Source organism: Hetaerina americana, unplaced genomic scaffold (genome assembly GCF_022747635.1).
Source record: "Hetaerina americana unplaced genomic scaffold, ioHetAmer1.1.p SCAF_41, whole genome shotgun sequence".
Classification (NCBI taxonomy): domain Eukaryota; kingdom Metazoa; phylum Arthropoda; class Insecta; order Odonata; family Calopterygidae; genus Hetaerina; species Hetaerina americana.
The window spans coordinates 1330522-1358082 of record NW_027286997.1 but is presented as its reverse complement, the minus strand read 5'-3'; the positions used below and the strand labels follow the sequence as shown (position 1 = coordinate 1358082).

At 42.6% G+C, this 27561-nt stretch overlaps 1 protein-coding gene across 1 annotated transcript in view; it reads right to left on the bottom strand.

Moving 5' to 3' along the window:
- Nucleotides 1-27561, bottom strand: part of cyc (basic helix-loop-helix ARNT-like protein cyc) — a 120488-nt gene that overhangs the window by 12345 nt on the left and 80582 nt on the right. The window contains exons 12-15 of the mRNA XM_071591096.1: nt 17153-17271; nt 4759-4823; nt 4055-4305; nt 1965-2133 (exon numbers count right to left, since the gene is read on the bottom strand). Of these exons, the coding sequence (XP_071447197.1) occupies nt 1965-2133; nt 4055-4305; nt 4759-4823; nt 17153-17271 (604 nt within the window). The remainder of the gene's footprint in view (nt 1-1964; nt 2134-4054; nt 4306-4758; nt 4824-17152; nt 17272-27561) is intronic.

The following is a 27561-nucleotide window of genomic DNA, read 5'->3' as shown; positions in this document are numbered from 1 at the left end:
GTACCCAAGATTTGGAAAACCGCGCAAATAACGCCTATTTTTAAAGGTGGTGACAGGGAGGATCCCAGTAATTACAGACCTATATCTCTCACTTCTATCTGTTGCAAAATCTTAGAGCACATAATTGTCAGTTCAATAATGAGACACCTTGACAATATTAACTTTTTAAGTGACAATCAACACGGATTCAGGAAAACTAAGGTCCCACATGGTAAACTCATTCATAAATTAAAGGTCGCGGGTATAAATAAGGGCACCATAAGTTGGGTTAAAGATTTTCTTTCGGAGCGGGAACAGAGGGTAGTCCTTGATGGCGCTAGTTCCGACAGCGTTCGAGTCACGTCGGGGGTACCTCAGGGAAGTGTGATCGGGCCGTTGCTTTTCTTGATTTTTGTTAACGATTTGAACCGCGAAGTGAAAAGTAAAATTAGGATGTTCGCGGATGACACGGTGATCTATCGGGAGATCTCTGGGGATGAGGATCGTTTTATTCTAGAGCAGGATTTAGATTGCATTACTAAATGGTGTTCTAACTGGGGATTGACTCTAAATTATAATAAATGTTCAGTGGTAAATTTCTTTAAAAGATCAACGGGATTTGCTTACAAATTAGCTGGAGGTGACCTAGCAGTAGTTGATACGGTGAAATACCTAGGTGTCACATTCACAAAAGACTTAACTTGGGGGACTCACATACGTTAAGTCTGCGGTCAAGCATATAAAAAATTGGGATTCATTAGACGCATTGTCGGCAAAAGTGACTCGAAGGTCAAGGAACGTTGTTACCACGCTCTTGTAAGGCCTCATTTAGAATACGCATGCAGCGTGTGGGATCCGAGTGAAAAAGGTCTCATTCGGGAAATTGAGAAGGTTCAACGCCGGGCAGCCCGTTTTGTAAAAAATTCCTACGATAAAACGCAAAGCGTCACCGAAATGCTCATGGATTTGGGGTGGGAATCATTGGCTGAGAGACGATTCAATGCAAGATTGAAATTATTAAATAAATTTAGATCCGCATGTTTCAGCACCGAGGTCTCGCAAATTATTCGTACTCCTACATACATTGGTCGCTTGGATCATGCATATAAAATTCGGGAAATAGATGCCAGAACTAGCCGACTCAAGGACTCCTTCTTCCCACGGACAATACGGGATAGCAACTGCAGGGTTATAGATAGCAAAAATTCCACTTGCCACCCTCAGCGTCTAAAAAATAATTAGTTGTATTTAAATGCATGCTCTTCCACTAACCTTATGTGTTTTGCTATAATAACCCATTCTTTCCAAATGACCTCATTCGTGTTCCGTTCATCTGTTTTTAAGTTTCCCTTTCAATCCCTCGTCCCTCTCCGCGGGGGCAAATTCCTGCTACCTGCAACGTTGGGTCGCATTCCCTGCCAATTAGAGACTCTTTGGGGGTAGAGTGTTTCGTGGTGCATTTTCATGTGGTAGTGATGTTTCAATTTCTTGCTTGTTGTGTCCTGGCTTCCGTGTTGTAGAATGTCTTTTGTGCTGCATCATGGGGTGCAGTTTTTTAGTTGTTTTGCGGTATATGTGTTTGCATGAGTATTGGATGAAGGGATTTTTGCATGAGTGTGTGCGCTGCTGTGGGTGTAATTTTCCGTGTTGTTTTTTTTTTTTGCATGTGGTATTTTTCTTTTTTACGGTTGGTGACCTAACACCCCCCGCCACACGCCCTTGCGGCGGCTTGCGGGGTATTATGTAGATGTAGATGTAGAATTAGTATCCAAAATAGTTGCAAAGACTATTTGGTGTAACTTCACCTTAACTTTGTTAAATCATATGCTAAACCTATGCTAAAATTGCTACTCACGTCAAACTCAGTGAAAATGTATCAACAGCTGAATTATATATTTTTCAATGCAATAATGTTCTTTTGGAAGATTTATGAACTAATGCCCTTGCATTCTAAGGTTGTTAAGTAAAGTTGGTCAGCCACTGACCATTTGGACTGACAGTGCTGTTGAGATTCACTGAGGTATTGTTGCGGTGCACATTGTTGAATGGTGGTGTGAGTGACTCTTGGTTCTGTGCCGGGAATGTGCCAGCCATCCCCATCCCAGAATTCAGGTGCCTCTCAACGGATGTGTTGTCACCGCTGCCACTTGAGACCTATGGGGAGCAAGATGGGCGACAAGTTAGCAGACACATGGGAGAAGCAAAGAGAGAGAGGGAGGCACGTCAGCCAAGTTATGATTTTTTCCCTCTGCAAACAACCCCTGGTGCAACCCTTGGGATCTTGGTAAGCCACTCCTGGCTTGCCCTTAGCAGGTGTTTTTCCCTCACAGAGCATCAGAGCTGAAACAGCACCCGTGGCTCCAGGTGGTGGGACCTTTGGATTTTTATGGCATGGCATTCATTAAAGGGCCCCAAACATTTGTGCCTTGATATATAAGACAGACATAAGGATATAAGATAGACATAAGGTCTTTGAAAGTTTGACTTTAACTCCAATGGAAACAAGCCAAAGGGATCCAACTTAAATCTCAGGAGGCAGAGGATATTTGGAAAAATCATGGCTCCTTGTCAACCTTCTCACATAGGCCAAACTACATGAGAAAACATGCTCTCCTAAACTTGTGTCATTTTGCCTGGGAATAAGATAAGCTAGCACCAGAGCCCAGTCAAGGAGGAGTTTCACCCCACATTACCCTGCCTTCCTCCCCTACCCTACCCTCTCCTCTGCATCCTCCCAATGCCTCAACCAAAGTTGTCATCACAGTCACAATTTCTTTGGTGGGCCTATTACCCAAGAGTTTCACATCCCCTCGTACCCACCCATAAGATGGAGGTAGTAGTAGTTATACTAGTAGATGATGCAGTTGAGGTCATTCACACCATGAGCGATGGATGGGAAGGGTGGAGGGAAACCCTGCATCGGCATTAGCCTACTCTCAACAAGAGGCTCCAAGGGGTCATTAACATCCCATCTGATTCACGGCATTATCACTCACAAGCAATCTTCATAAACCACCTCAATTAAGAATAAGGATACCACTGAAAAAGATCTGCAGCCTCAAGCGTTCAAACCCGAGCCCTCTCAGTGGGAAGCCAGTACATTAGCCAGCACGCCATCATGATCCCCTTCCGTCTTACACTCCGTCTGTGTTTGAAGCTTCTTGCATTGTGCACCAATATCACCCTTCCTTCACAAACTTTCCATATTCTTGCTCTGCATCTTCCACCATTCTTCTTTTGCTTTATTTGTTACTCATCTCATTTATTATTTATCTCTTTGTACTTCCTTCTGCCTAACTCTGTGTTTACATTCTTCCATTTCTTTCTCTCACCTACCTTTCTAATCATTTTATCTGTAATCCATGGCTTCCTTGCCATTTTGTGATTAACAGTTCCTATAGTTTCTTTTCTTTCTTATTTTTCTCAGCTTCTCTTGGTTTTCTTGGCTTATTAAATCCCTTTTTTGATATATTTCCGTTTTTCCTAAATAGCACTCTGCTCTTTTCCCTTATCCATGATTTTCTCTACAGCCTGCTGGTACTCCTTCCTTTTCAATTCATTTAATGCTTCCACATTCCATTTGCCAACCCCCCACCCCTGCTTTATCTTTTTAAATGGGACATTATTTGTACTTTTTGAGCACTTAATTGTGATCGAATTCCACATCCACTCCCAGGAAACTGTTTGAATTGGTCACAGTGTTCCTAAATCTGTGCCTAACCATATTTTAATCTTTTACCTTTCTCAGTCATCTGTAATTTCCCATGTACACCTATGCCTTTTTTATTGTCTAAACCAAGTGTTGGTTATGACTAACCCCTGTCTTTTACAGAATTCAATTGCTTTCTCCCTATGGCCATTTCTCGTACCTAAACTGTAGTCCCCCACCTCATCACCACCTCTTCATTTGTCTACCAATGTATTGCATGTATTTTTGATTTTGTATAGCTAAAAATCCCATGTGACTTTTGCACACAAGGAAGGTTGTTGATTGTTCCTCCTCCATGTGATTATCAATCCAGCCAAGTGCAGAATCACTCCAATCGGATGGGGGGACCAACAAAGGCACACTCACCGCCATTTGGCTCCCACCAGTGTGGGACAAGATGGAATCCACAGTGGCATCAGATGCAGGGGGCTGCGCCGGGGATGAGGGTGAGGGGCAGGGGGGAGGCAGGGGGCTGGGGGCTGCATCCTCCCCACTTCCCTCGGGACCGCCCTGCTGCAAATCCAGCGCCGCTTCTGCAATCTGCCTCCCGATCTTCCCTGCCTCCACGTGGTCGCTGATCATCCGCTGCATCTCCTTGCCCCCCAGGTTGCCGTTGCCTGCCAATGGCCGGAGGAGGGACTCAGTCCACTATGAGTACTGAAGCTGCATTCAAATCAAGCGAGCCATCCAAATTCCAATGGGATGCACGTGTGCTTGCATGGTAAGCAATCCTTTGCGCTTGAAACAATTCCAATCAATTGTGATAAAATCATTGAAATAATCCTCATTTTAGCTATGATAAATGTGAGACCACTGTATGGAGAGGTAATACCATAGAATGGACTTGCAAGGGGGCCACATATTTCTCCCTCATGATGCAATTCTTTATACATAATCCATAATCACTTAACAAAAGAAAAAATATTACTTGTAAGGAGGTCCCAGGAACCAACAATTTCCTCGTCAAACATGAATATTGAAAAATGAAGAAGAGCCCTCTGTTCTGATTCAATATGTCAGCTCATTGGTTTTGGCATGACAGTCAATAGGGCAGAGGGAGGAAGACGTACTCAGAGAGAAGAAATCCAGATTGCCGATCCCCTCACGCTGGCTGCCATCCACGCTGCTGCAGGCACTGTGGGCGAGAGCAAAAGGGTCAGTTCTCTCTTGCAAAGTTCACTTTCACAACCCATGCAACTAATGACAGACTGCACATGGCATTGTTTTCGCAAAACTTAGGATGAACTACCACTCTGGCGATGGGAGAGGAGAATGGCAGAGGTGGGGATTGGGATAAGTGGTGCCTCTTAGTGGCTCAGTCGAGGATGGATCAATGATGCCACTGCAGATGTTCCTCCTTTGAACGAATATGCAGTCATCGATTTTGGTAAATTTGTATGGAACGGGACTTGCCCTCAGAGCAGCCAACTTTTGCATTGTTTAAGGGCTTGGTCTTTGGGATCAGGGCAGCGGTTTCATCTCCTTTTTGAATGATTCTTTATTTCTTACTCGTGCCTTGGTTGTCTCTTGTCCAAGTGCTCCGTGCTGCCGCCTTTTTCTTGCCCTCACATGATCTCTCTCCCCGGCCACATCACTTACATCCCATGTAATATAATTCCCATATAATTATAACTTTTTGATATTTTTTGTTCTGTCACGAGGCTATGCAAATTTTTAAACCCCCTCCTCCTGTGTTACTCTGTATTGGGTTCTGTACATCCTTAGGCCAAAAAATGTTTGCTGTTAAATAATTACTGTTGATATTAAAAGCTGCATTACATATTTTTCAAGCCGTTGATACATTTTTGCCTTGTTTCTTTATCAATAAAAGGTGGTTGAGAGTTTCCTATGCTTGAATTGAGTTCATGTTGATAAATGTATCAATTTACAAATCATATGAAACACTACCGATTTAATTGTTATTTTTGTGTGGTAGTGTAAATAAAATTTTTCCTGGGATATCAAAAGCAGGAAGAGGAGAGGGAATTTTACCTCCTCAATTGCTGTCACTCTTTTCTCTGGCCCTGTACTTCCATGGAAAGTTCTCTTGTGGCTATTGCATTTAAATGTTATGCTCTTTTAAAAAAACTTCACAAGGCAGTATTCCTTTCTTCACCCCATTAGTTCTATCAGATTTTATGTATACTCAGCAGCTTAATCTTCAATGCCTCAAGTCTCTGGAAAAGAATAGTTTCATTTTCTGGGGGGTTGTGAAACTACTGTAACTGTGTTTTTATCTTAAATTACGAGGCATAACCATCATTTTCAAGATGTGCAAAAATAAGTCTGATGGTTAAAAACATGGAATTTCCTTCATGCTACGTAAAAGACTTTTCAACTTCCTTACCCTCAAAATACCTGTCAATGTAGCTCAAAACAGTTTCCTTAGAAAACTACAGCAGTATGTATATGCTGGAAAACTCACTCTAAAACTATAGATGTAGTAGCTTCAGAAAGGCACTTCCAAAATTAATATTGATTCATAGTTATTCTTTTTTCCCCTCTCTGGGCGTTAACCGTTGCCGCAATCCTACTTCCCAAAACTGCTGCTGATGTATTGGACCCCACAGATTTATGATTTCAAGGTTCATGGCAGAAACACTTTGCTTCCAAACATATCGCATTGTACAAATATTTCAGCTCTTGCCCTCTCTCATGTGAGCACATGTGAAATTAGTAAGTTGAGGATTTCAGACATCCAGGCAACCCACAATTAATATCCTTCTGGTATGGCGCAGGTCAGTGGTGCTCGAAATCAGGGTCAGTGGTCATGGGAAGCTAAGGGGAGACTCACTCTGCATGACAGCATATTATAAGAATTCACGATAGGGAGCATAACACAAGGCACCAATGGCAGGCTTCCACCTCCCAAAGTTTACCCACCAATTTGCCAATGAGAATCCCTAAGGAACAACTTCAAAGTTTGGTTTAACGGACAACCATGCCGGTATTAGCAGCTATCAGGGAGCAGCTTCCAGCAGCAGCCCCCTCAGAAGGGTGTCAACAACTCTCACTGGGGCTGGGAGCAGGCATTGCAGTTCCAGAATAGGGCAATGGCCTGGCCATTGGGAAAGAATTACAATAATGCCCTCACATTGTCCAAGGAAGGGACATAAGAGAAAAATTTATTTATTCAATAAAGCTGACTATGATGGCCTAAAACGTGAGTTAAACTGTTCCTTTCTTAGATTTGATGAATTAAGCAAAACTAGGAGTGTCGAGGATACCTGGAATAATTTTCTTGCGATAACACGTTCAGCAATACAGAGATTCATACCTAGTAAATATATGAGAGAATAAGGAACCCCGTTGGTACAACTCTGAAGTTTGGAAATCACTAAGACGGCAAAGGGCGTGCCATGCCAGAATGAAAAACGCGGTTAAAGATTCCTCCCTTGATAAAATCAACGAAACCATACAGAATTACAAAGCATCTAGGTCCACTGCCAAGAAGGCCTTCCGGAAGGTGCTAGTGGAATACAAAAGGAAAAAATTAGGTGAACATTTAAACGATAACCCAAAGATGTTTTGGTCCTACGTCAGGGAAGTGCAGGGAAAAAAGTCAACCGTAAACTCATTGAACAACGAAAAGGGGGATAAAGTAACAAGTAATTTAGATAAAGCCAACATATTAAACTAATTCTTCCACAGTGTTTTCAACAAATGCTCCCAGAATATACCAGAGAACCTTCCGAAAACATTTCTACAGCCAATGCATGCAATCTTTTCTTTTTAAGGAGTAACTCTTTTCCACCTGCGGAATAGAGTTACTCCTTAAAAATATTGACCCTAACAAATCCCCAGGACCTGATGAGATACCAGCTCGCGTGTATAAAGAACTGTTGTCTGAAATTGCTCCTTATCTTAATATAATATTTAAGAAATCATTAGCAGAAGAAAGCGTGCCAAGCGGCTGGAAGATAACTTCTGTGACATCCATATTAAAAAATGGAGAGCGGGAGGATCCCAGTAATCATAGGCCAATATCGCTCACCTCCATCTCCTGTAAGATTTTTGAGCACATCATTGTTAGTTCCATAATGAGGTACCTCGATAGCCAAGATGTATTGATTGATAACCAACACGGGTTCCGTAAGGGTAGATCCTGCAAAACTCAACTCGCACTCTTTGTTCATGATATAATGCATTCCCGCAAAAGCAATATTCCAGTTGATGCGATATTCCTAGATTTTAAAAAAGCTTTTGATAAAGTCCCTAATTGCAAGTTACTCGCGAAGTTGGAAACTTATGGAATACACTGGAGTATTATATGCTGGATTAGACAATTCTCAAGAGATCATGTTCAAACTGTCTTCCTGGATGGTGTATCATCCGATACTGTCTAGGTCACGTCGGGTGTACCACAGGGAAGTGTCATAGGCCCCCTCTTGTTTCTTATTTACATAAATGACCTCAGTAACGTGGTTAATAGCAGGCTCCGTCTTTTTGCTGACGATGCGGGGATTTATGGGGACATTCGAAGTCAGGAAGACAGAGTCATGTTAGCTAACAACCTAAATACAATCCAGACTTGCTGCGATACATGGCAATTGGAATTAAATTTGAAAAAATGCGTAGTAATACATTTTTGGGAAAAGAGTAACACCCCCCCCAATTAAGTTTTAAAGTGAAACAAACAAACTGCGAGGGTAATTTCCTTTGAATACTTGGGTGTAACAATTACTCACGATCTGTCCTGGGGAAAGCACATACGAGAAATATGCGGTCGTGCTAATAAAAAATTGGGATTTGTAAAAAGAGTGCTGGGCACGAAAAAGTGAAGGAGTGATGTTTTATTGTCCTAGTGAGGCCCCACCTAGAGTATGCTGCCAGTATATGGGATCCTCAAGAGATAAAGTTGATTTCGGAATTGGATCGAGTTCAGCGGAGGGGGGCTATGTTTGTCAAAAATTGCTATGACCAACGCAGTAGCGTAACTACTTTGCTAGAAAATTTAGGCTGGGATTCCCTTACACAGAGGCGTTTACAATATAGATTAAACTTATTAAAAACATTTAAAGATGGCTCCTTTTCCGATGACATCAAGAACATAATACGAACACCAACGTATTACGGGCGGAGGGATCACGAATATAAGATTAGAGAGATTGACTGCAAGGTAGACATGTTTAAATGGTCATTTTTTCCAAGAGCAATAAGAGACCAGAATGCTTGTAATCGAAATCCCCCAGGAGTCAGCTCGACACAATAAGTATTATCCTACAATGTGGCGACTGCGCATGGTTACACTAGTTTATTTATAAATTTTATTTGCAGGTTCCCCCCACCTTTTCCCATCCATTTGAAAAACCATATCTCCCTCATTCCTTACCCTTTCATCCTGGTGCTGCACCCCCTGCCACACACCTTTTTGGTGGCTTGCAGGGTATTGATGTAGATGTAGACATGCATGACGTGGATGTAATCTTCACCTCTTGTCTCTGTGGCCTGACCCTCTAGGACCAACCAATTCATACACCTTTAACAATGGTGGACTCCTCCTAATAGCCTTATTATTATTCTAGGGTTGTACGATGCCATTGCTGTTGGGAGATATGTATCCAGGGAAATCTGGCTGCTGATGCTGAGATTTATTCCTCAACCAGCCTCACAATCACAGTCCTTTTGTGAGGTGTCCCTGCCACCAGTGCCGTGTCCTCCAGGTGGCAGGGACGTTCCTGAGGTGCCAGGAACCAGATTCCAATGGCAGCAGCCAATCCCACGTTTAACGACAGAGAGAGCATTCAAGAGGAGAACAGATGAAATATGCACAAGCAGCAGGTAGAGTCCGAAGCCATGAGCTGGCCACATGCTATCGGGTCACTTCCATTGATTCTGACTTCACCAAGGAATGAGAGAATGATGAAGAGATGGAATGTATACTACAAGAACCTCTCCCACCCAGATCTACCCTGCCTTTGCGGCCAGGCTTCCCACAGTATATGACCATGTGGCAGGTCAACGACCAACTCTTGAGGGAACTGGTATCCAGGAATGATCCAGCTAGATCACATTAGGTATCACCGATGGAGCTGGCAACAGTGAAAACTTTGAAACCACCAACCCTATATTATGCAACAATGGGCACTGGCAATAGCCCAAGAAGTCCAACATAAATTTAACACAATAATGATAATGCACTTACACAATTGACTTCTAGCCCTCCAGTTAGCCGAGGAAATCCTTTATTGGAAAGGGGTCCCATATTCAGTGATTAACGAGTTGTGTTTGGTCCTAAAAACAAGCATATCTGAGAACTATTTCAAGTTCAGCGGAAATTTCTTTTTACAAACCCATGGTCTGGCCATGGGATCTCCTGTATCTCCTCTACTGGCGGACATCTATATGGACCAGGTGGGAAGTGCTCTATTCTCCTCTTCCGACAACTTGGTGAAAAACATAGTCTGTTGGCTCCATTACGTAGATGATATATTTTATGAATGGGCTGGTTCACAAAGACAACTCAATAGCTTCTTGATAAGTCTTCATTCCTTGGACAAAAACATTAGGTTCTCTATGGAGAAAGAACACTACGAGTCCGTTAATTTTTTGGGTATTACTAAAACAAAAAATAATCAGCAACTGGGCTTTGCCATTTTCCGGAAAGATACTTGTACGGATCATATCACTCAATCCATGTCAAGACATCATTTCCCACATAAATTAGCGGCGTTCAACTCAGTGGTCCACCGTTTGACTAGCATTCCCTTATCTCCACAATATACCCAAAAAGAACTTAAAATAATAAAAATGATAGCTGAAAATAACTGTTCCTTATCCCAATTAGTCAAAAAATTGTATCGGAAAATATTAGAAAAAATAGCTGTCAAATCAATTTTCAAATCAACCCCCAAGAAAGACGTTTCGAAAATGGAATAGAATTCTCTTTCTAGGATATTTATCCCATAAAGTGACCAGATCCTCGGCAGAAAACAATATTAAATTAGCCTTCTATAATAAAGCCACCTTAGGGAACCTATTTTATCTAACTGCAAAGACCAAATTCCCATCATGGGAAAGAGTTGAGTTTATATAGTATATTGTATTTTGAGTGCTCTGCCTTTTACATTGGACAAACCGGTAGGAAATTCAGTGTGACAAAACATTGGCTTATTATTAAAGCTGGGGGAGGAGGGGGGGTACTTGATTTTATCCGCTGATAGGGATTTATTTGAAATAAGTAACGGATAAATATGTAATAAGTATAATATTTTCAACTTCAGGTTTCAGTGTAATATTTGCAGGCATGCATGCATTATATAAAAATTAAAAAATAAACTTCCTGTAATTTTAGAAATACACATACCACGGTTCCATAGCTATAACAACCCAAAGGTTGGTTTGACAGGTAAGAGTAAAGCTCTCTCAGTTCTAAACCCAATGGTGTGTGAAATTCACACATTAGCAGGATGATAAAGATTCCTTAGCCTGTATTTTTTTCTAAACTGTACTTTTGGGCACCAGCCATAGATTGGTGCCTAAAGAAGCACCAGATTGGGTGAATCTCATGGTGTGCAGGGGTATCACCGAGGAGCAAACTCAAGTCCACTGATTAGTAGTCTACAGTTCCACCCACCAGACTACTCTTCCAAGATGGCGTGCTTCAGGAATGACTTTATTTATCTATTTACTTCTTATCAAACTAATTTTCTTATTTCCTTGGCTGAAACAAGCCATCTAAATATTTTGATTGAAGTAATGACTCTGCAGGGTGTGATCCCACAACTTTGCATGGCCAGTCAAATTGCACAATTCCACCAAAGTGGTTCCTTATTTTACCCCAGAGAGTTCCTCCTCTTTTTGTTGAAACTGCTTTAAGGGAGGGTGGCTGAGGGATGATACTTGTATGAGCCTCCTTTTATCACAATTTGCCCAAACAACATCAAGAGGAAATACTTTTGCATATTAACATGTAAGCCATGCCTAGGGTGAGTTGCAGGGTGTGATTCTACACCAGGAATACAGCATCCAAGTTAAGTTCTTTTTGATTGCTAGATTCTGATAATGTATATACTTTAAATTACTGGTACATGCCTTGCAGTAAAAAAGCATGGACTACCATGACTGTGAGACGATTAGCTAGTAACAAGATGGAGTATAAGGGTTAGATGAAATAATGATTACATACGCATCTACTTAAAATAAATAAAAGACTTTTCCTTCTTAGCACCGAGCGGCTAAAATCCGAGTTAATCTGACGTCTTTCCACATCCACCGAACACAAACTTAGGTGGCTGCTGGAGCATGAAGAAATCGGCGATCGGAAGCAAAGCCAATTTCTCCATCACCTCTGCAATTTGGCCGGTTCATCCGTAAACGAGGAATTCCGGCGTTCCCAATGGCTAAATCGCCTGCCAATGAATATGCAGGCCATCCTGATGGCTCATGATGGCATCGATTTGGACGGATTGTCAGTGCTCGCCGATAAAATCGACGAGGTATTGCTCCAGTCACGGGTAGCCAACATGGCGGTAGGCGTCCCTAACATGGCGGCAAGCGCACCCAACACAGCGGCAGCCGTATCCAACATGGCGACCAGCGCGTCCGACGACAGAATCGACATCCTGATGAAGCGCATCGACGATTTGACGCGCCTGGTGGCTACCCTGTCCGTCAATCGTGACACTAGATGAAGTCGCTCACGGAACTGCAAACGAAGCCTGTCCCGTGGGTCCTCACAGAATTCGGATGGGAGAAGATACGTTTGTTGGTACCACCGTCGGTTTGGCGCCGATGCCCGGAAGTGCACGACTCCGTGCTCCTATGCGTCGGAAAACCCGTAGGGCAGTCGGTGATGGTTGCCTCCTACGGTTGCCCCGAACCATGCCGCTTGTGCGTGACAGACCGAAACCCAAAAGGTGCGGTTTTTGATAGATACTGGGTGCGATTTGTGTGTTTTTCCTAGAGTCAAAGTGGAAAGGCCCCGCTCCAAGACTGATTACGAGCTGTTTGCAGTGAACAGCGGTGTTATTTCTACGTATGGTCGGATGACCTTTAGCCTTAACCTCGGCCTCCGTCGCGATTTTTCGTGGCGTGTCGTTGTCGCGGACGTGTCACAACCTATCAGGGGCAGACTTCCTAAAACTCTATGGGTTATTGGTGGACATGCGTAACCAGAGATTGGTCGATGGACTCACTACCATTTCAGTCCCCGGGAGTTTCGCCCAGCCTTCTCCCGATCAAGTGAAATCTGTGAGCGGTCATTCTCGTTACCACGAATTGCTTGCTAACTTCCCAGAAATCACGGGACCCGCAGGCGTCCCTCATAGCATTGACCATGCTACAATGCATGATATTCGCACCACGCCAGGGCAGCCCGTTTTGTGTAAGTCACGTCGTTTGGCACCAGACAGGCTTGCCCTCGCGAAACGCGAATTCGAGGCAATGCTCAAATTAGGGATTGTGCGTCGGTCCGAAAGCAGTTGATCGTCCGTGTCTCCATCTGGTCCCAAAGAAAACCGGCGAGAAGTGGCCCTGCGGGGACTACAGAGCCCTTCATGCTCGCACCTTAACTGATAAATATCCGGTGCCCCACAAACAGGATTTTACGCCCGCCTTATTCAGCAAATCGGTGTTTTCCAGGCCCTTCGTGTTATTCGAGTTTCCGTTCATGTCTTTCGGACTGCGCAACGCGGCACAGACATTTCAAAGGTTCATGGGCGAAGTACTCAGAGGTTTGGACTTTTGTTATTGTTAAATCGATGACATATTGGTGGCTTCCTCGTCAGCTGAGGAGCTCGTGACACACCTGAGGGAGATATTTGGCAGGTTTTCTCGGTACGGCCTATTGATTAACTCTGCGAAATGCGTGTTCGGTGCACCTAAAGTGGATTTCTTAGGATACTCTGTCACGGCGGACGGTATCCAGCCTCTCGAAGAGAAAGTGAGTGTTGTAAACAATTTTCCTGAACCAAAAACTGTGAAGGATCTGCGGCAGTTTTTAGGCATGTTAAATTTTTACCGGCGATTCATCCCCAACGCCGCCACTCTTCAGGCTCCACTCCACTGTGCCCTCACGGGGCAGATAAAGCGCAACCAACCTGTCAACTGGCCGGCGGAGAGGCAACAGGCATTCAGCAACTACAAAGACAGCCTCGCCCATCCTAACCCCGACGCTCCACTTGCCCTCGTCGTAGACGCGTCAGATATTTCACTCGGTGCAGCCTTACAGCAGAAATGCGGGCAAGAGTGGCAGCCGCTTGCCTTTGACACAACTAAATTGACACCAACGGAACGAAATTACAGCGCGTACGACCGTGAACTCCTTGCCGTGTACAACGCCATTAAGTATTTCCGCCACATGGTGGAGGGGAGATCATTCACGGTATATACCGATCACAAACCTATAATGTTTGCCCTGCAAAAGAAGGCTCATCAGTGTTCCCCTCGACAATTCCGCCATTTAGACTGCATCTCCCAATTCACCACGAACATTCGTCATGTCTCCTGAGTGGAAAATGTGGTCGCCGACGCTCTCAGCAGAGTGATGGCAATTAGTGCCTCCATTGACTATGAGGCGCTGGCAGCCTCCCAAATGTTTGATGAAGAAATGCAGCGGTTCTTGACACCCGACTCCCCTTTGTGTCTCAAAAAGTTAAAGGTCCCAGGTGGGAACGTGGAAGTGTATTGTGACACTTCATCCACCACGGTACGACCATACCTAACAGCCCCACTCTGCAAATGTGTGGTTAACATGCTACATTCCCTTGCCCACCCTGGTATCCGAACCTTTGTTAAGCTGGTTGCCGATGATTTTGCATGGCCCTCCCTAGGTAAGGATTACCTCAATTGGGCCCGATCCTACTTGGAATGCCAAAAGTGCAAAATTCATTGCCACGTCCATTCACCTGTCGGGAGTTTCCCTCTTCCGACAGGACGGTTTCTTCATATACATGTGGACATCATCGATCCCCTGCCCCAGTCCAATGGTTTCCGCTACTGTCTAATGATCATTGACCGATTCGAACAATGGCCAGAGATATTTCCCATCATAGATATTTCAGCAGAGGTCATGGTAAGAATGCTGGTTTCTGGATGGTTTGCCCGCTTTGGAGTTCCGCAAAGAATATCCACTGATCGTGGCCCGCAGTTCACCTCCTCTCTATTTCAGGTCTTAGCTAGGACTTCCAGCGCAGAACACCCACAAACAACAGCCTACCATCCTGCCGCTAATGGTTTGGTGGAACGTTTTCACCGCCATTTAAAGGTGGCCATTATGTGCCATACCAATGAAAGCTGGTCAGATGCCCTCCCATGGGTGCCATTGGGCATTCGATCAGCATGAAGAGAAGACCTGAAAGCCACCCCTGCCATGATGGTGTATGGAGAACCATTACGCCTGCCTGGAGAATTCTTCTCACCCCAAACGAATCCTATTGCTGAGACCCACTTTGCCGCACAGCTGAGAGGTCACATGCAGCAGCTGTGCCCTCTTCCCATAACCCGTCACGGAGAGGTCATTTTTCAGCACCATGATTTGGCTTCCTCATCCCAAATGTTTGTGCGCCACAGGCCGACAAAGCATGCAGTCCAGCCACCATACCATTTGAAGTGTTCAAGAGGACAGAAAAATATTTCACCATTCTTGTCAACTTCATGTCCATTGATAGACTTAAGCCAGACTTCTTTTTGAAAGATGACAATTCATGAGATAAGATGCTTATTAAGCCCGGTCCCTTTGAATCCCATGGGGATGAGGAGCAGCCCACAACAACTATGCCCCCAGCAGAGAGCACTCACAGTGGCCGCCGGGTCCAGTTTCCATGGCAGCTGAGGGATTTTGCTTTTTAAATTGTTTTTTATTTGTTTTTCCCTTCTTTCTATCTCCATTTGCCCAAAGCTTAACCACGGCAAGGGGGGTGATGTGATGTGGCAGTTACACCCATTTCATCGGTCAACTTTGGAACCTTCCTATTCTTCCCACCAGAGGACAGCACTGGAGACCAGAGACGAAGACAAGTTCACCAATTAGCCAGCAGTCTGCAGCAAGACCTATCGTGACAAGCAACACCTCGCTCCGTCCGCACTTACACACCCTTTGTAATTGAGCAGTGTGACAATAAACATTCCATATATTTCTTTCATTAGTTTTTTCCTTTTTTTTGATGGTCGCTTCAGCTTCCCCCTTCAGCCACCACAATTGTATGCAAATCTGTAACTTTACCTTCATTCCAAGAGTGATTCCTAGCCTAAGTCCTCTAATATTTTAGACACCTTAATCAGTTTTTGATAACAATGTTTTACAAATCCAGCTCCTCTGCACTGCACGCAATCAGATTGGGCAATTAATCTGACTTCATTAGGATCCTATATACTAGCAGCATATTCTAAGTAAGGAAATAATTTCCAGTGAAAGATAACATTTCTCTTTAATCTTTTTGTCATATTTCTCCAATACTCCTCTAAAAAATCCTAATTTTTGTTAGCTTGTCCACATACGGGGTCCATACAATAGGTATCGGGAGTGCTTCCAAAAATCAAAATTTATTGCAGTTATCATTACAATTAGTTAATACTCTCCAAAATACATTCCTCCTGCATCGATACACCTATAGATCCTGGAGGGAACTACTCTCATTCGAAAAGTCTACCACTACTCACATTCTTAACTCTTTTTCTAATTGCCAAGTGTCTCACCAATGCTGTCTAGCATTTAGATCATCTGCTAAAGCTACTTCATAGTCCGGATTAAGGATATTTCTGTTAACCACTGCCTAGTCTGAATATAAGCATATATTACTATTAAACATGGAGTTAATGTTGTTAAGGTAAAGGTTTTATTTTTGCCATATGCTCATTGCAAGTTACTCGCAAAGTTGGAAACTTTTGGAATACACGGGAGGATTATATGCTGGATTAGACAATTCTTAAGAGATCATGTTCAAACTGTCATCCTGGATGGTGTATCATCCGATACTGTCTAGGTTGCGTTGGGTGTTTTACAGGGAAGTGTCATAGGCCCCCTCTTGTTTCTTATTTACATAAATGACCTCAGTACCGTGGTTAATAGCCAGCTCCATCTTTTTGCCAACAATGCAGTGATTTATTGGGACATTCAAAGTCGCGAAGACAGAATCGCGTTGTCTAACAACCTAGATTCAATTCGTATTTGATGCAACATATGGCAATTAGAATTCAATTTTTAAAAATGCATATTAAGTAATCGTCCTCCTTTTTCTTAAAAAAGTAAGTATTCCCCTTAAGCTTCATATTTCTGGGTACACTTTGGGAAACTTTACAGTTGAATACTCTGTAGACTTTAATGTCCTAAAGAATATCTGATTTTAAGACCTGAAGAATGAGAATGTCAGTTGATATCAAATCAAGAATACAATAGCTCCTATTGGGCAAAAGGCTGTGTATTGAGTTGGAACAATAGCAAAATTTCACAGGTGCCGTACAAGTAGCATCCACAGTGGCAAGAAGGCACGGGGTAAGATTGAGGGCAGCCAGATGGGTACTCACGGTATGGTGGCATTCTTGGCCACAAGGTACTCCACCTCCTTTGTCCAAGGGTTTCGGAATGAGCGCCACTCACTCTGCAGCCGGATACAAGACCCTTCTTTGCTCCGAAACCTGTACACCTGTTCCATTGGAAGATCAATCATGTAAACACATGGTCTGCGATCTTGTTAATACATGCACACACCCAGGTGAGTGCTGTAAAAAGTAGAAGCACTTTACAAGAAGGGAGGAGATGGTCAGGAAGATGTAACAAAAGAAAAAATATGACCATACAAGATGAGACAGGAGAGTTTTAATGTCCCCAAAAGAGAATAAAGGGAGACTGGAACGAATTCTAGAGGAGGCATATGGCTATGGGATTATTATAATAGATAAAGAATAGATATAGATAGACAGTGACAATGTGAATCCAGAAAGACAAGACACTCTCTACAGAAAACTACAGGGCTACAGCAAATTAAGGCGAGCAAGAATGTAGGCATCCTTTCAGAATTATTAAAAATCTTGGAAAAAAATGGAGGGAAACGATTTTTTGGTTTGGTTCCCATATGCAATTTATGATGAAGGACTTTGGTCTTAAAAATTCAGTGGGTCTATTTTGATCCCTACCCTTATGAAGAGTAATTATTATTACGTACTTAGTTTTGGATGGACACAGGTTACGACACAGTACAGTTAAAATTCCCTTGTATCTCCTAATGACCCATATCATCATCCTAATTCACAATAAGCACCTTTTCAACCCCGTGCATTTCCTTCATTCCATCCAACATCCTATTCCGGCCCCTTCCTCGTCTGCCTAATATTCTCTCCTCTATCACAGTCTTCAACATCCAACTGTTGATTAATATGTCCTTCATCCATTTTCGGTCTCCTCATGATTTCTCCCTTTCCTCACCCACCATACCTAGCACTTTCTCATTTGTTTTCCTTTTGGAATATCCTTACTCAACGTGCCTGCCATCAACTCCCTCCTTATGAAAGCCTCTTTGCCTTGCGCAATACTTCTCCTTTCGTCCTTACTACTTTGACCGTGTTGGTGCAAAACACTTCTGATATACATAAACTATTCCACCTGCTCTGATTTTTCCCTTCTATTTTAATGTTAAGCTTAGCCTTTGTCTTTATGGTAAATTGCATAACCTTTGTTTTATTAATATTGATTCTCATCCCATACCTGTCGAACTGAATTTCCAATTCACTCAGCAATGCTTGCAACCCCTTTGCTGACCGACAAGCTAGAGCTTAGGCATTAGCAAAACTAACTGATTTTACGTATTCCACTCTGACTTTCATTCCTACCTCCAGTTCTTCCCATAATCCTCTTTAATCATTTCCTCCACATATACGTTGAACAAAAATGGTGATAATGGGCAACCCTGCCTTACACCTCTTCCTAAAACTGAACATCCGGACTCTCCGTTTCTCCCCCCTAACTGAGAAATCCTAGATATGTACAGGTTGCAGATAAGTCTCCTAGCCCTCCAATCTACTTCTATTTTCTGTAGAGCATTCACTAGTGTTTCCTAATTCACTCAATCGGTAGCCTTTTCGAAATTCACAGAGCAGGCAAATAGATCCCGATTATATTCTTAGAGGGTAGGCTGGAAACTAATGGACATATTCTTATAAACCACAAACAAAATAACCTTCAGAAGTACTCTTGGTGGCATGTGGAAGTAACATTCCCCCTCTATATTCATGCGCAGGTTTCAGATCGTTTCATTCATCCAGTGTATTTCGAGAAGCGGAAGTATGGAGACGTTTTCTAGTGCTATGTCAACCAGAGTTAAACAGCGTGCTTTTGTCGAATTTTAAACTGCTGAAAAAGTGACTCCAACTGAGATTCATCGTCGCTTAAAGGCTGTTTATGGTGACGATGCTGTTGATAGGTCTACTTTAAATCGACATCGTACTTCTCCACCGGCGAAAAAGTTCAAAAGACAATCATTCGCAAAAAAACTTCTTTTGCTTGTGTTTTAGTAATGCTTACCGAGTTTACGTGACCGATTTTCTGGAACGAGGGGCAACGGTAAGTTCTTCTCAGTATATACACGCTCTAAAACACCTCCGACGTCGAGTTTTTCGTGTTGAAGGCAGCCTGGCGCAACATGACAACGATCGTCCACACACCTCGCACGTAACTGGTAAGGCTCTGCGAAACCTGAAATTTGAACCGATTCCACACCCTCCTTATTCCCCCGATTTTTTCCTCCACTCAAGAGACACCTCGAAGGTAATCACTGCACCTCGGACGATGAGGTGAAGGCAGTCGTCAAGTCCTGAATTCGAGAAAAGTCGGAAGAGTTTTTCAGCGACGGAACGAGAAAACTTGTTACACGTTGGGAGAAATGTGTTATCGCAGTTGAACGGACGTCTCTCCGCTCTCTCAACATGCCGTCAAACTGTGGGAGATGTGGTCACATTGTAAAGCGCGGCAAAGGCAATGTTTCCTGTGGTGATTGCCGTGAACAGTACCATCTTGCTTGTTCTTCGATGACGGAGGAAGACCTACGAACCCTGGAGAACCTACAACGGCCATGGCACCATGCCTTGAGAAGAAACGTTCCATCAGAAGTGATACCACCCCTATAAAGAGCAATGGCAGCCTTGCTGGCGAAGAACCCGCAGCTGCTACAGTGAACGAAATCCTGACTCGAATCAAGTGCCTCCAGGACGAGCAAGGTGAGATAAAAAAGTCCCTTCTGTGGGGTCACGAGACAATGAATGAGTTGAATATGTCCATTAGCAACGTCAACGGTGCAATTACAAGCCTTGGTGAAAAACTCGAGAAAACAATTGGTGATTTGTGCCATTTGCAGAAACGGGTGTCAGAACTAGAACAATACACCCACCAATTAGAGCAAGAAACCAAGAGAAATGTAATTGAGATCCAGGGGGTTCCAATCAAAGAAGGCGAAATTCTTAGTGCTATCATCCATTATATAGGCCTTGCAATAGGAGTTCAAGTGGATACATCGGACATCGATTACGTCTATCGTGTGAAAACTCGTAGTGACTCAGATCGGCCCCCCATCATTATGCTTCGATTTTTGAGGCAAGGAATGGTTAGCGAGTTCCTTAGCCGACGGAGGGTTAAACGCGACCTTAGTACACGAGACATTGGGTTTAATAACGTCCCCAATCAGCCGATATACATAAAAGAGGCCCTCACACAGTTCAATAGGAAACTTAATGCAACAATTTCAGAGTGTAAAAATCATTCGCCTTGACTGGGATCCCAGTCAAGGCGAATGATTTTTACACTCTAAAATTGTTGCATTGAAATGCACATTAGCGGATGACTCCGTTAAAAGTTACTGTTGCGGCATCTCACGCAGTTTCTTTGGAATTAGGAAACTTAATGCTTAAGCCAGGGAAATCAAAAGAGCAGGAAAATTCAAATATCTTTGGATACAAGGAGGAAGGATTTGCACGAGAATAAGTGACGGGGGGAACGAAGTGTAATTACCTGTTTTGAAGATCTCAGTAATTTCACATAAATGCCTAATTCCACAGAAATGTTTCAAATGTGCCATGTAAACGCATAGTTATTATTCAGACACCTTGATGAGTTCCGGGACTACTTTTCTGCTCGAAATTATCACGTCATTGCTGTTTCTGAAAGTTGGCTTAACGAAAACATCTCCTCGGAATCCATCCAACTAAGTATTTACAACATTCTACAAAATGACAGACCAGGAAGAGTTGGTGGTGGTGTTTGTGTGTACTTGCACGAGAGCTTATCATTTAAATTGCTGTTAAAGTCTGATGGCTCCCCCTTCAGGCCAGAATATATGTTCATTGAAATAGCTGGAAAGGAGGGTAAAATATTGTTTTGTGTCGTGTATAGACCCCCCAAAACAGGCTATATGTCTAAAGACTTTGAGCCCTCTATGATCCATCTTCCTCCTAGCTACAAAGGCGTGATTCTGTGTGGTGACTTTAACATTGACATCATGAAGAAAACGCACAATAGCACCTATCTCAGTGATCTACTATTTATCTGTCACCTATTCCTCATTCCCTACCAGCCCACCCATAATCTTGTGAATAGCAGTACCCTCCTAGACCTCTTTATTGTCGACGGCATGTCCAAGGTCGAAGTGTATGGACAGCTCCCTGTCTCTTTTTTGTCTGAACACGACCTAGTTTTCATTAAATATAGATTTAAATTGCAAACTTATAAACCTAATTATATGTTTTTTCGTGATTTCAAGAATTTTTATTTGTCCAAATTCTCGCAGCAGACTCACTTGAAACTAACCTGAGTGAACTTTTCAACACCCATCTGGTGGATAAAAAAAGTTATTCAGCCAAAACGTCATCCAGCTCCATGGTTAACCTCCGAAATTAGGAACTTCATGGCGGTTAGGGATCATCTTCTCCGTAATTTCAGGAGAACTCAACTCCCGAAACTTCACGAACAATACAAAGTGGATCGCAATCCAATGCAGCACCGAATCCGTACCGTATATTTTTATGAAAATTTTATATTCAATTCACTTACGACAAAGAGATCAACCCGCATTACAAAAACATTCCATCTTCCCAAATACCGCACGGCTATATATGAAAAGTCATTCAGTATTTCTTCCGGTAAACTATGGAACTGTTTGCCTAATAAAGTAAAATTATCCAGGAACACATTCCAATTCAACAGGAAAATGTTTGAATATCCGTCTACCATACACAACCAAAATGACCTTATTACTGTTCTATCATGCTAAATATTTACGCTATGGTAATTATAACTATTATTATATATGTATAGGGTTCGTCCGGAAAATAAGTGTACTGAGCTCAGGAAAAAAAATTTATTACACTTTTACATATCTTAAGCTAATATTCCTCAAAATAGGACCCTTGTGAGTCGATACACTTGTTCCAGCGGCGTTCCCATTCCTGGAACGCTCCCGCGAAGGCATCATCGGGAACCTCTCGAAGACACGTCGTCACGGCCTCTTTGATGGCGTCCAAAGTCCCGTATCGCGTTCCTTTCAAACTCCTCTTTATCTTCGGGAACAGAACAGTTCTCTAAAAAATGTGGATCATTTTTGCAGTGATCCGCAAGTTGTGTCGCGATTTCCAAACGATTGAGTCTTTGATCATCACTGAGCACTTTCGGCACCAACTTTGCACAAATTTTTCGCATCTGTAATTGCTCCCTAATAATCTCGTGCACTACTGTTTTTGGCACATTACACTGCTCTGCTATCATCCGAAAACTAAGACGACGATCAGAGTTCAGTACATCGCGAACTTTTCGCACATTTTCGTCGGTGAGTGTCGTTCATGGGCGTCCAGGCCGTGGTTCGTCGTCGACCTCTTCTCTGCCCTCCACGAACATCTTGTGCCACCGAAAGATCATGTTTCTGGACATGGCTGACTCCCCGTAAGCCTGGTTAATCATACCGACAGTTTTGGTAGACGATTTCCCAAGCTTTACCGCAAATTTGATGGAATAACGCTGCTCCAAAAACTTCGGCATCGCGTTCCGTGACGTGGGTCGAGCGTGGAGGTTCGCGTTAACAGAGCTCCTCACTACACCACAGCTCAGAGCCGACTGCCTTTTTCAGCGTCGCTTGCCAACATACCCCCCTCCAATCGCAGCCCGTCAGAGCGGTGCTGGGCGCGCCTGGAGCGGCGGGAAAAAATCAGTACACTTATTTTCCGGACGAACCCTGTATGTATGTATGTATGTATTGTACTATATGTTTCGTTCAACTAATGTTAAATTGTGACTGGTTTAATTACCTTATTCTATGCATTATGTAAACCTGTTTCACTCCATTGGTAACCTCATGTAACATGTATTCTGCTCCAAGGGACTTTGCTCCCAGAGCAATAAAATTGTTTATATGTATATATATATATATATATATATATATATATATATATATATATATATATGTATATATTATTAGGTAATCTACCGGTTAAGGTAGGTTTTGGGATGGACACAGCAGCTGAATAAATATTCTGTTTTTTCGAGTATTTTCTTAATATCCTTACTCAACGTCCCTGTCATCAACTCCCTCCTCCTTGTGAAAGCCTCTTTGCCTATCGCAATTCTTCTCCTTACGTCCCTACTACTTTGACCGTGTTGGTCCGAAACACTTCCGAGATACATAAACTGTTCTACCTGCTCCAGTTTTTGCCCTCCTATTTTAATGTTTAGCTTAGCCTTTTTCTGTCTAGAAAATCGCATAACCCTTGTATTAATATTGATTCTAATCCCATACCTGTCGCACTGAATTTCCAATTCACTCAGCAATGCTTGCAACCCCTTGGCTGACTGACAAACTAAAGCTTGGTCATCAGCAAACATAACGGATTTTACGAATTCCCCGCCCACTTTCATCCCTAGCTCCAGTTCTTCCCATGCCTCTTTAATCATTTCCTCTGCATACAGGTTGAACAGCAACGGTGATAATGGGCAACCCTGCCTTACACCTCTTCCTAACACTGCCCAACCGGACTCCCCGTTCCCCACTTCCACCTGAGCAGTCTGAGACATGTACAGGTTGCGAATTAGCCTCCTTTCCCTCCAATCTATTCCTATTTTCTGCAATATACTCATTAGTTTTTCCCAATTCACTCTATCAAACGCTTTTTCGAAATCTACGAAACAGGCAAATACCTCCTGGTTGTGTTCTATATTCCTCTCGATTAATAATCTCATTACTGCAATGGCATCACGCGTACCTCTCCCCTTCCTAAACCAAAACTGATCATCCCCTAAATAAACATTTGCCCTACTCTCTATCCTTTTGTTTATTATCCTGAGGACAACTTTAGCTGCGTGGGATATCGAACTTATCGTCCTGTAGTCCTCGCATGATGTTGCCTTTACCTTTTTCGGAATAGGAACTAACACTGATCTCACTAAGTCTTCCGGCCAGATTCCTTCCTCATAAATACTACGGATCAGCCCATATAGCCTCTTCCTCCCACATTTTCCTAAGCCTTTTAAAAGTTCCGCGGGAATGTTATCCACCCCCACGGCCTTATTTAGTTTCATCTCCCTTAATTCCCTTTCTATCTCATTGTCTAGTATACCTGGACCTAAGCTATCTTCCTCTACGTCATGTTCCTTTTCAATGTCTAACTTTGTTGGTCTAAGTTCTTTACTATACAGTTCTTCTATATATAGTATTCCTTCCATCTCTCTCGAATCTTCCCTGCGTCAACTATTACCTTACCCGCCTTATCTCTAACTGCTATCGTTGATCTCCCTTTCTTACTTCCCGATAAAGATTTAACTTTGCTATACAGCGCACCGATTTCACCCTTCCTCTGCAGACTTTCCATATCCTCGCACTGCGTCTTCCGCCATGCTTCTTTTGCTTTATTTGTTGCCCGCCTCAATTTATTGTTTAACTCTTTGTACTTCATTTTGCCTAACTCTGTATTTACATTCTTCCATTTTCTCTGCTCATCCATATTTGTAATCATCTCATCTGTGAGTCATGGTTTCCTAATCATTTTAGCGTAAAGGGTTCCAGTAGTGTCTTTTGCCGCTTTCGATAACCCTTTCTATACACTTTCCCATTATTCTTCGATAGTACTTAGCTCTTTACCATCCTCCATGATTTCCTCTACCGCCTGTTGGTACTTCTCCCTTTTCAAACCATGTAATGCTTCTACATTCCATTTTCTAACCCACCGCCCCTGCCTTATCTTTTTGAAACGGACGCTACATTTCATAACCACTAAATTGTGGTCAGAGTCCGCATCCATTCCCGGGAAGCTGTGCGAATTTATCACACTGTTCCTAAACCTTTGTCTAACCAGGATATCAGGATATAATCTAGCTGGTACCTTTCTGAGTCATCTGGCATTTTCCATGCATACCTGCGTCTTTTGTGATGTCTAAACCAAGTGTTGGTGATGATTAACCCCTGTCTCCTGCAGAACTCAACTGCTTTCTCCCCGCGGTCATTCCTCGTGCCTAAACCGTGGCCCCCCACCTCATCAACATCTCTTCCTTCGCCTACGGTCGCATTCCAATCCCCCATTACTATCAAATGTTTCCCTGCAGGAACACACGCGATTATGTCCTCTAATTGATCGTATATCCTATCGACCTCTTCCTCCGTATGGTTGCTCGGTGGTATGTATACCTGAATAATAACCAAGTTCGTCGGTTCTGCCTTTATCTCTACTAGTAATAATCTATCCGTTACCTGCTCTATGTTGACTACGCTTCTTCCTACCTCTTCAAATAACACAATGGAAACCCTTTGAACCCAAAGCTGAGGGCGACTCCTTCCTTCTTCGCAAACTGGAGGAGAGAAGAAGGATGGTCTCGAAACACAATATGCATAATCCGGTTAGTTAAACGTGAGCGAGAGACCGACTCCGCAGACATGTTTCCCCTCCGTCCCGTCCTACTCCCCCCAGTCTTCCTCTTTTTTTCGAGTTATTTCCTCACCGTCACCGTTGAAGATCCAGGGTGGAAGAAGAAAAACTCCTGTTGAATCTCCTTTCAGCACCTAACTCTTTTCATTTTGAGTTCTCTCCATTCCGCTATCTTCCCCCCCGCCCCTCTCCACGCGAGAGATTACCTACCCCGCAAATTCATTAAAATACCTGCGGGAATAAATTAAACGACTAGCAAAAAGGTCTCCTGAACGCAGCAAAGGAGGAAATTAACATGTGCACACAAACATCCCCTCCAGTGGAAAGAATTATTACGTGTAAAGAAGAAACAATGGCACTCTAAATTGCCAAGAAGGAAACAGGGCCGGGTGGCATGGTGAGATGCACGAGAAGAAAAAGTAAATAAATGGAATTGGGAAGTCATAGGAAAAAAATAGACCCTAAACCGAACAAAGAAACACTTGTTTCCTTTGTCGCCCGTTTCTAAATGAAAGAAGTGGTCAAATTAAACTATGGCTTGGGATAATCGGTTTTATGTAAGAAGAGAGCATATAATTACATATCTTAGCATTAATGATTACGCGGTGAAGCGGAAGGAGTTGACCAACCACTTCAATCCTTGTGTTTTCGAATTCGTGCATTGAGATTATACGTAGATTAATAATGTCATTCTTGAAGAGGATAGCTTTTCAGGATACAATAAGGTTAAAAGTTTAGATCTAGGTATCACGTAAGGAGTGGCTTTCAAGTAGGTAATGCGTGAGTGCCTCGGAAAAAATCTTGGCCATCAGCTTAACTTTTCCTACCTTGATTGATTGAGTTTTTACGCTGTTTTGCATTGTAATAGTATGGTGTGGTAATCTTCTTGTTGATTTGGATATTACCTTTCCATGAAATTTGACAAAACTTACTCACATAAAATGCAGCCATATTTAGGCCATTTTATTATGTATTTGATTTTTTTAAATTACAAAGATTTTTATTCATTGATTACAAGCTGACCTGCAGGTAGTAAAAGTTCACTTGGTTTTCATATTTGGCCTTGAGCAACGCACGCTTCATTGGCTTGCGTAACCAAATTTATTTTCAAACGCTGTAAGCAAAGACACTTCAGAGTAGTAAATAGAAACGCAGTGATCGAAATTTAGATAAGACATTCACCCGAACTCTCCGGTGTCATCGATTTCCTTATGCCTGGCCTTTTCTACTCCCACCCACTCATATCCATGAACATATAAATCCCTAGGGCCAAATCTGTTGAATTGGTATTGGCTCAAAGATAACATTACAGAGATGGTTGCAATATATAGCTAAGAAATTTCAGAATCAGAGCAATAGGTGCGGGAAGAAAATCAATCATGAGAAACCGAAGGTAATAAGATAATCAAGAAGTAGCAAGGGTAAGATAAACATCAAATGCTGGTAAGTAGAGCAGGTAGAACAGTTCGGCCACTTGTAAAATGGAGGAGAGTGATTAGAGCAGCAAGAATATGAAAAGAAGAGCTGTGTTAGGTATGAAGGCGTTTACAAGGAGGCTGGAGTTAAAGACAGGTCCCTTAATTAAAGATGTGAAGGAAATATTAACAAAGACTTTTATATGGAATGTAGTTGCGTGTGAGTGTGAAACTTGATCGTTGAGGCAACAGGAGAAATGCAGATTGGAATCCTTTGAGAGGGGGGTGTTGAGAAGGATGGAAGCAATAAAATGGACTGAAATGAGAACAATTGAGAAGTATTGAAAGAAATGGTAGGGGGGATAAGGACGGATATTGGGAAAAATTTAACGAAAGCAGGACAAGTGGATTCAGGAGGTATTAAGAGACAATGGAGTGCTGAAGACTGATAGAGGGGAGAATGCTCGTGAAGTTGAGTGAGGAAAAGAGTAGACATTTTGAATGAAATTAAGGGAAGTAGAAAGTGATAATATATATATATATATATATATATATATATATATATATATATATATATACAAATATATAAAAACACAGATGTAGATTTTTAGAATATAGAGACACAAAGAA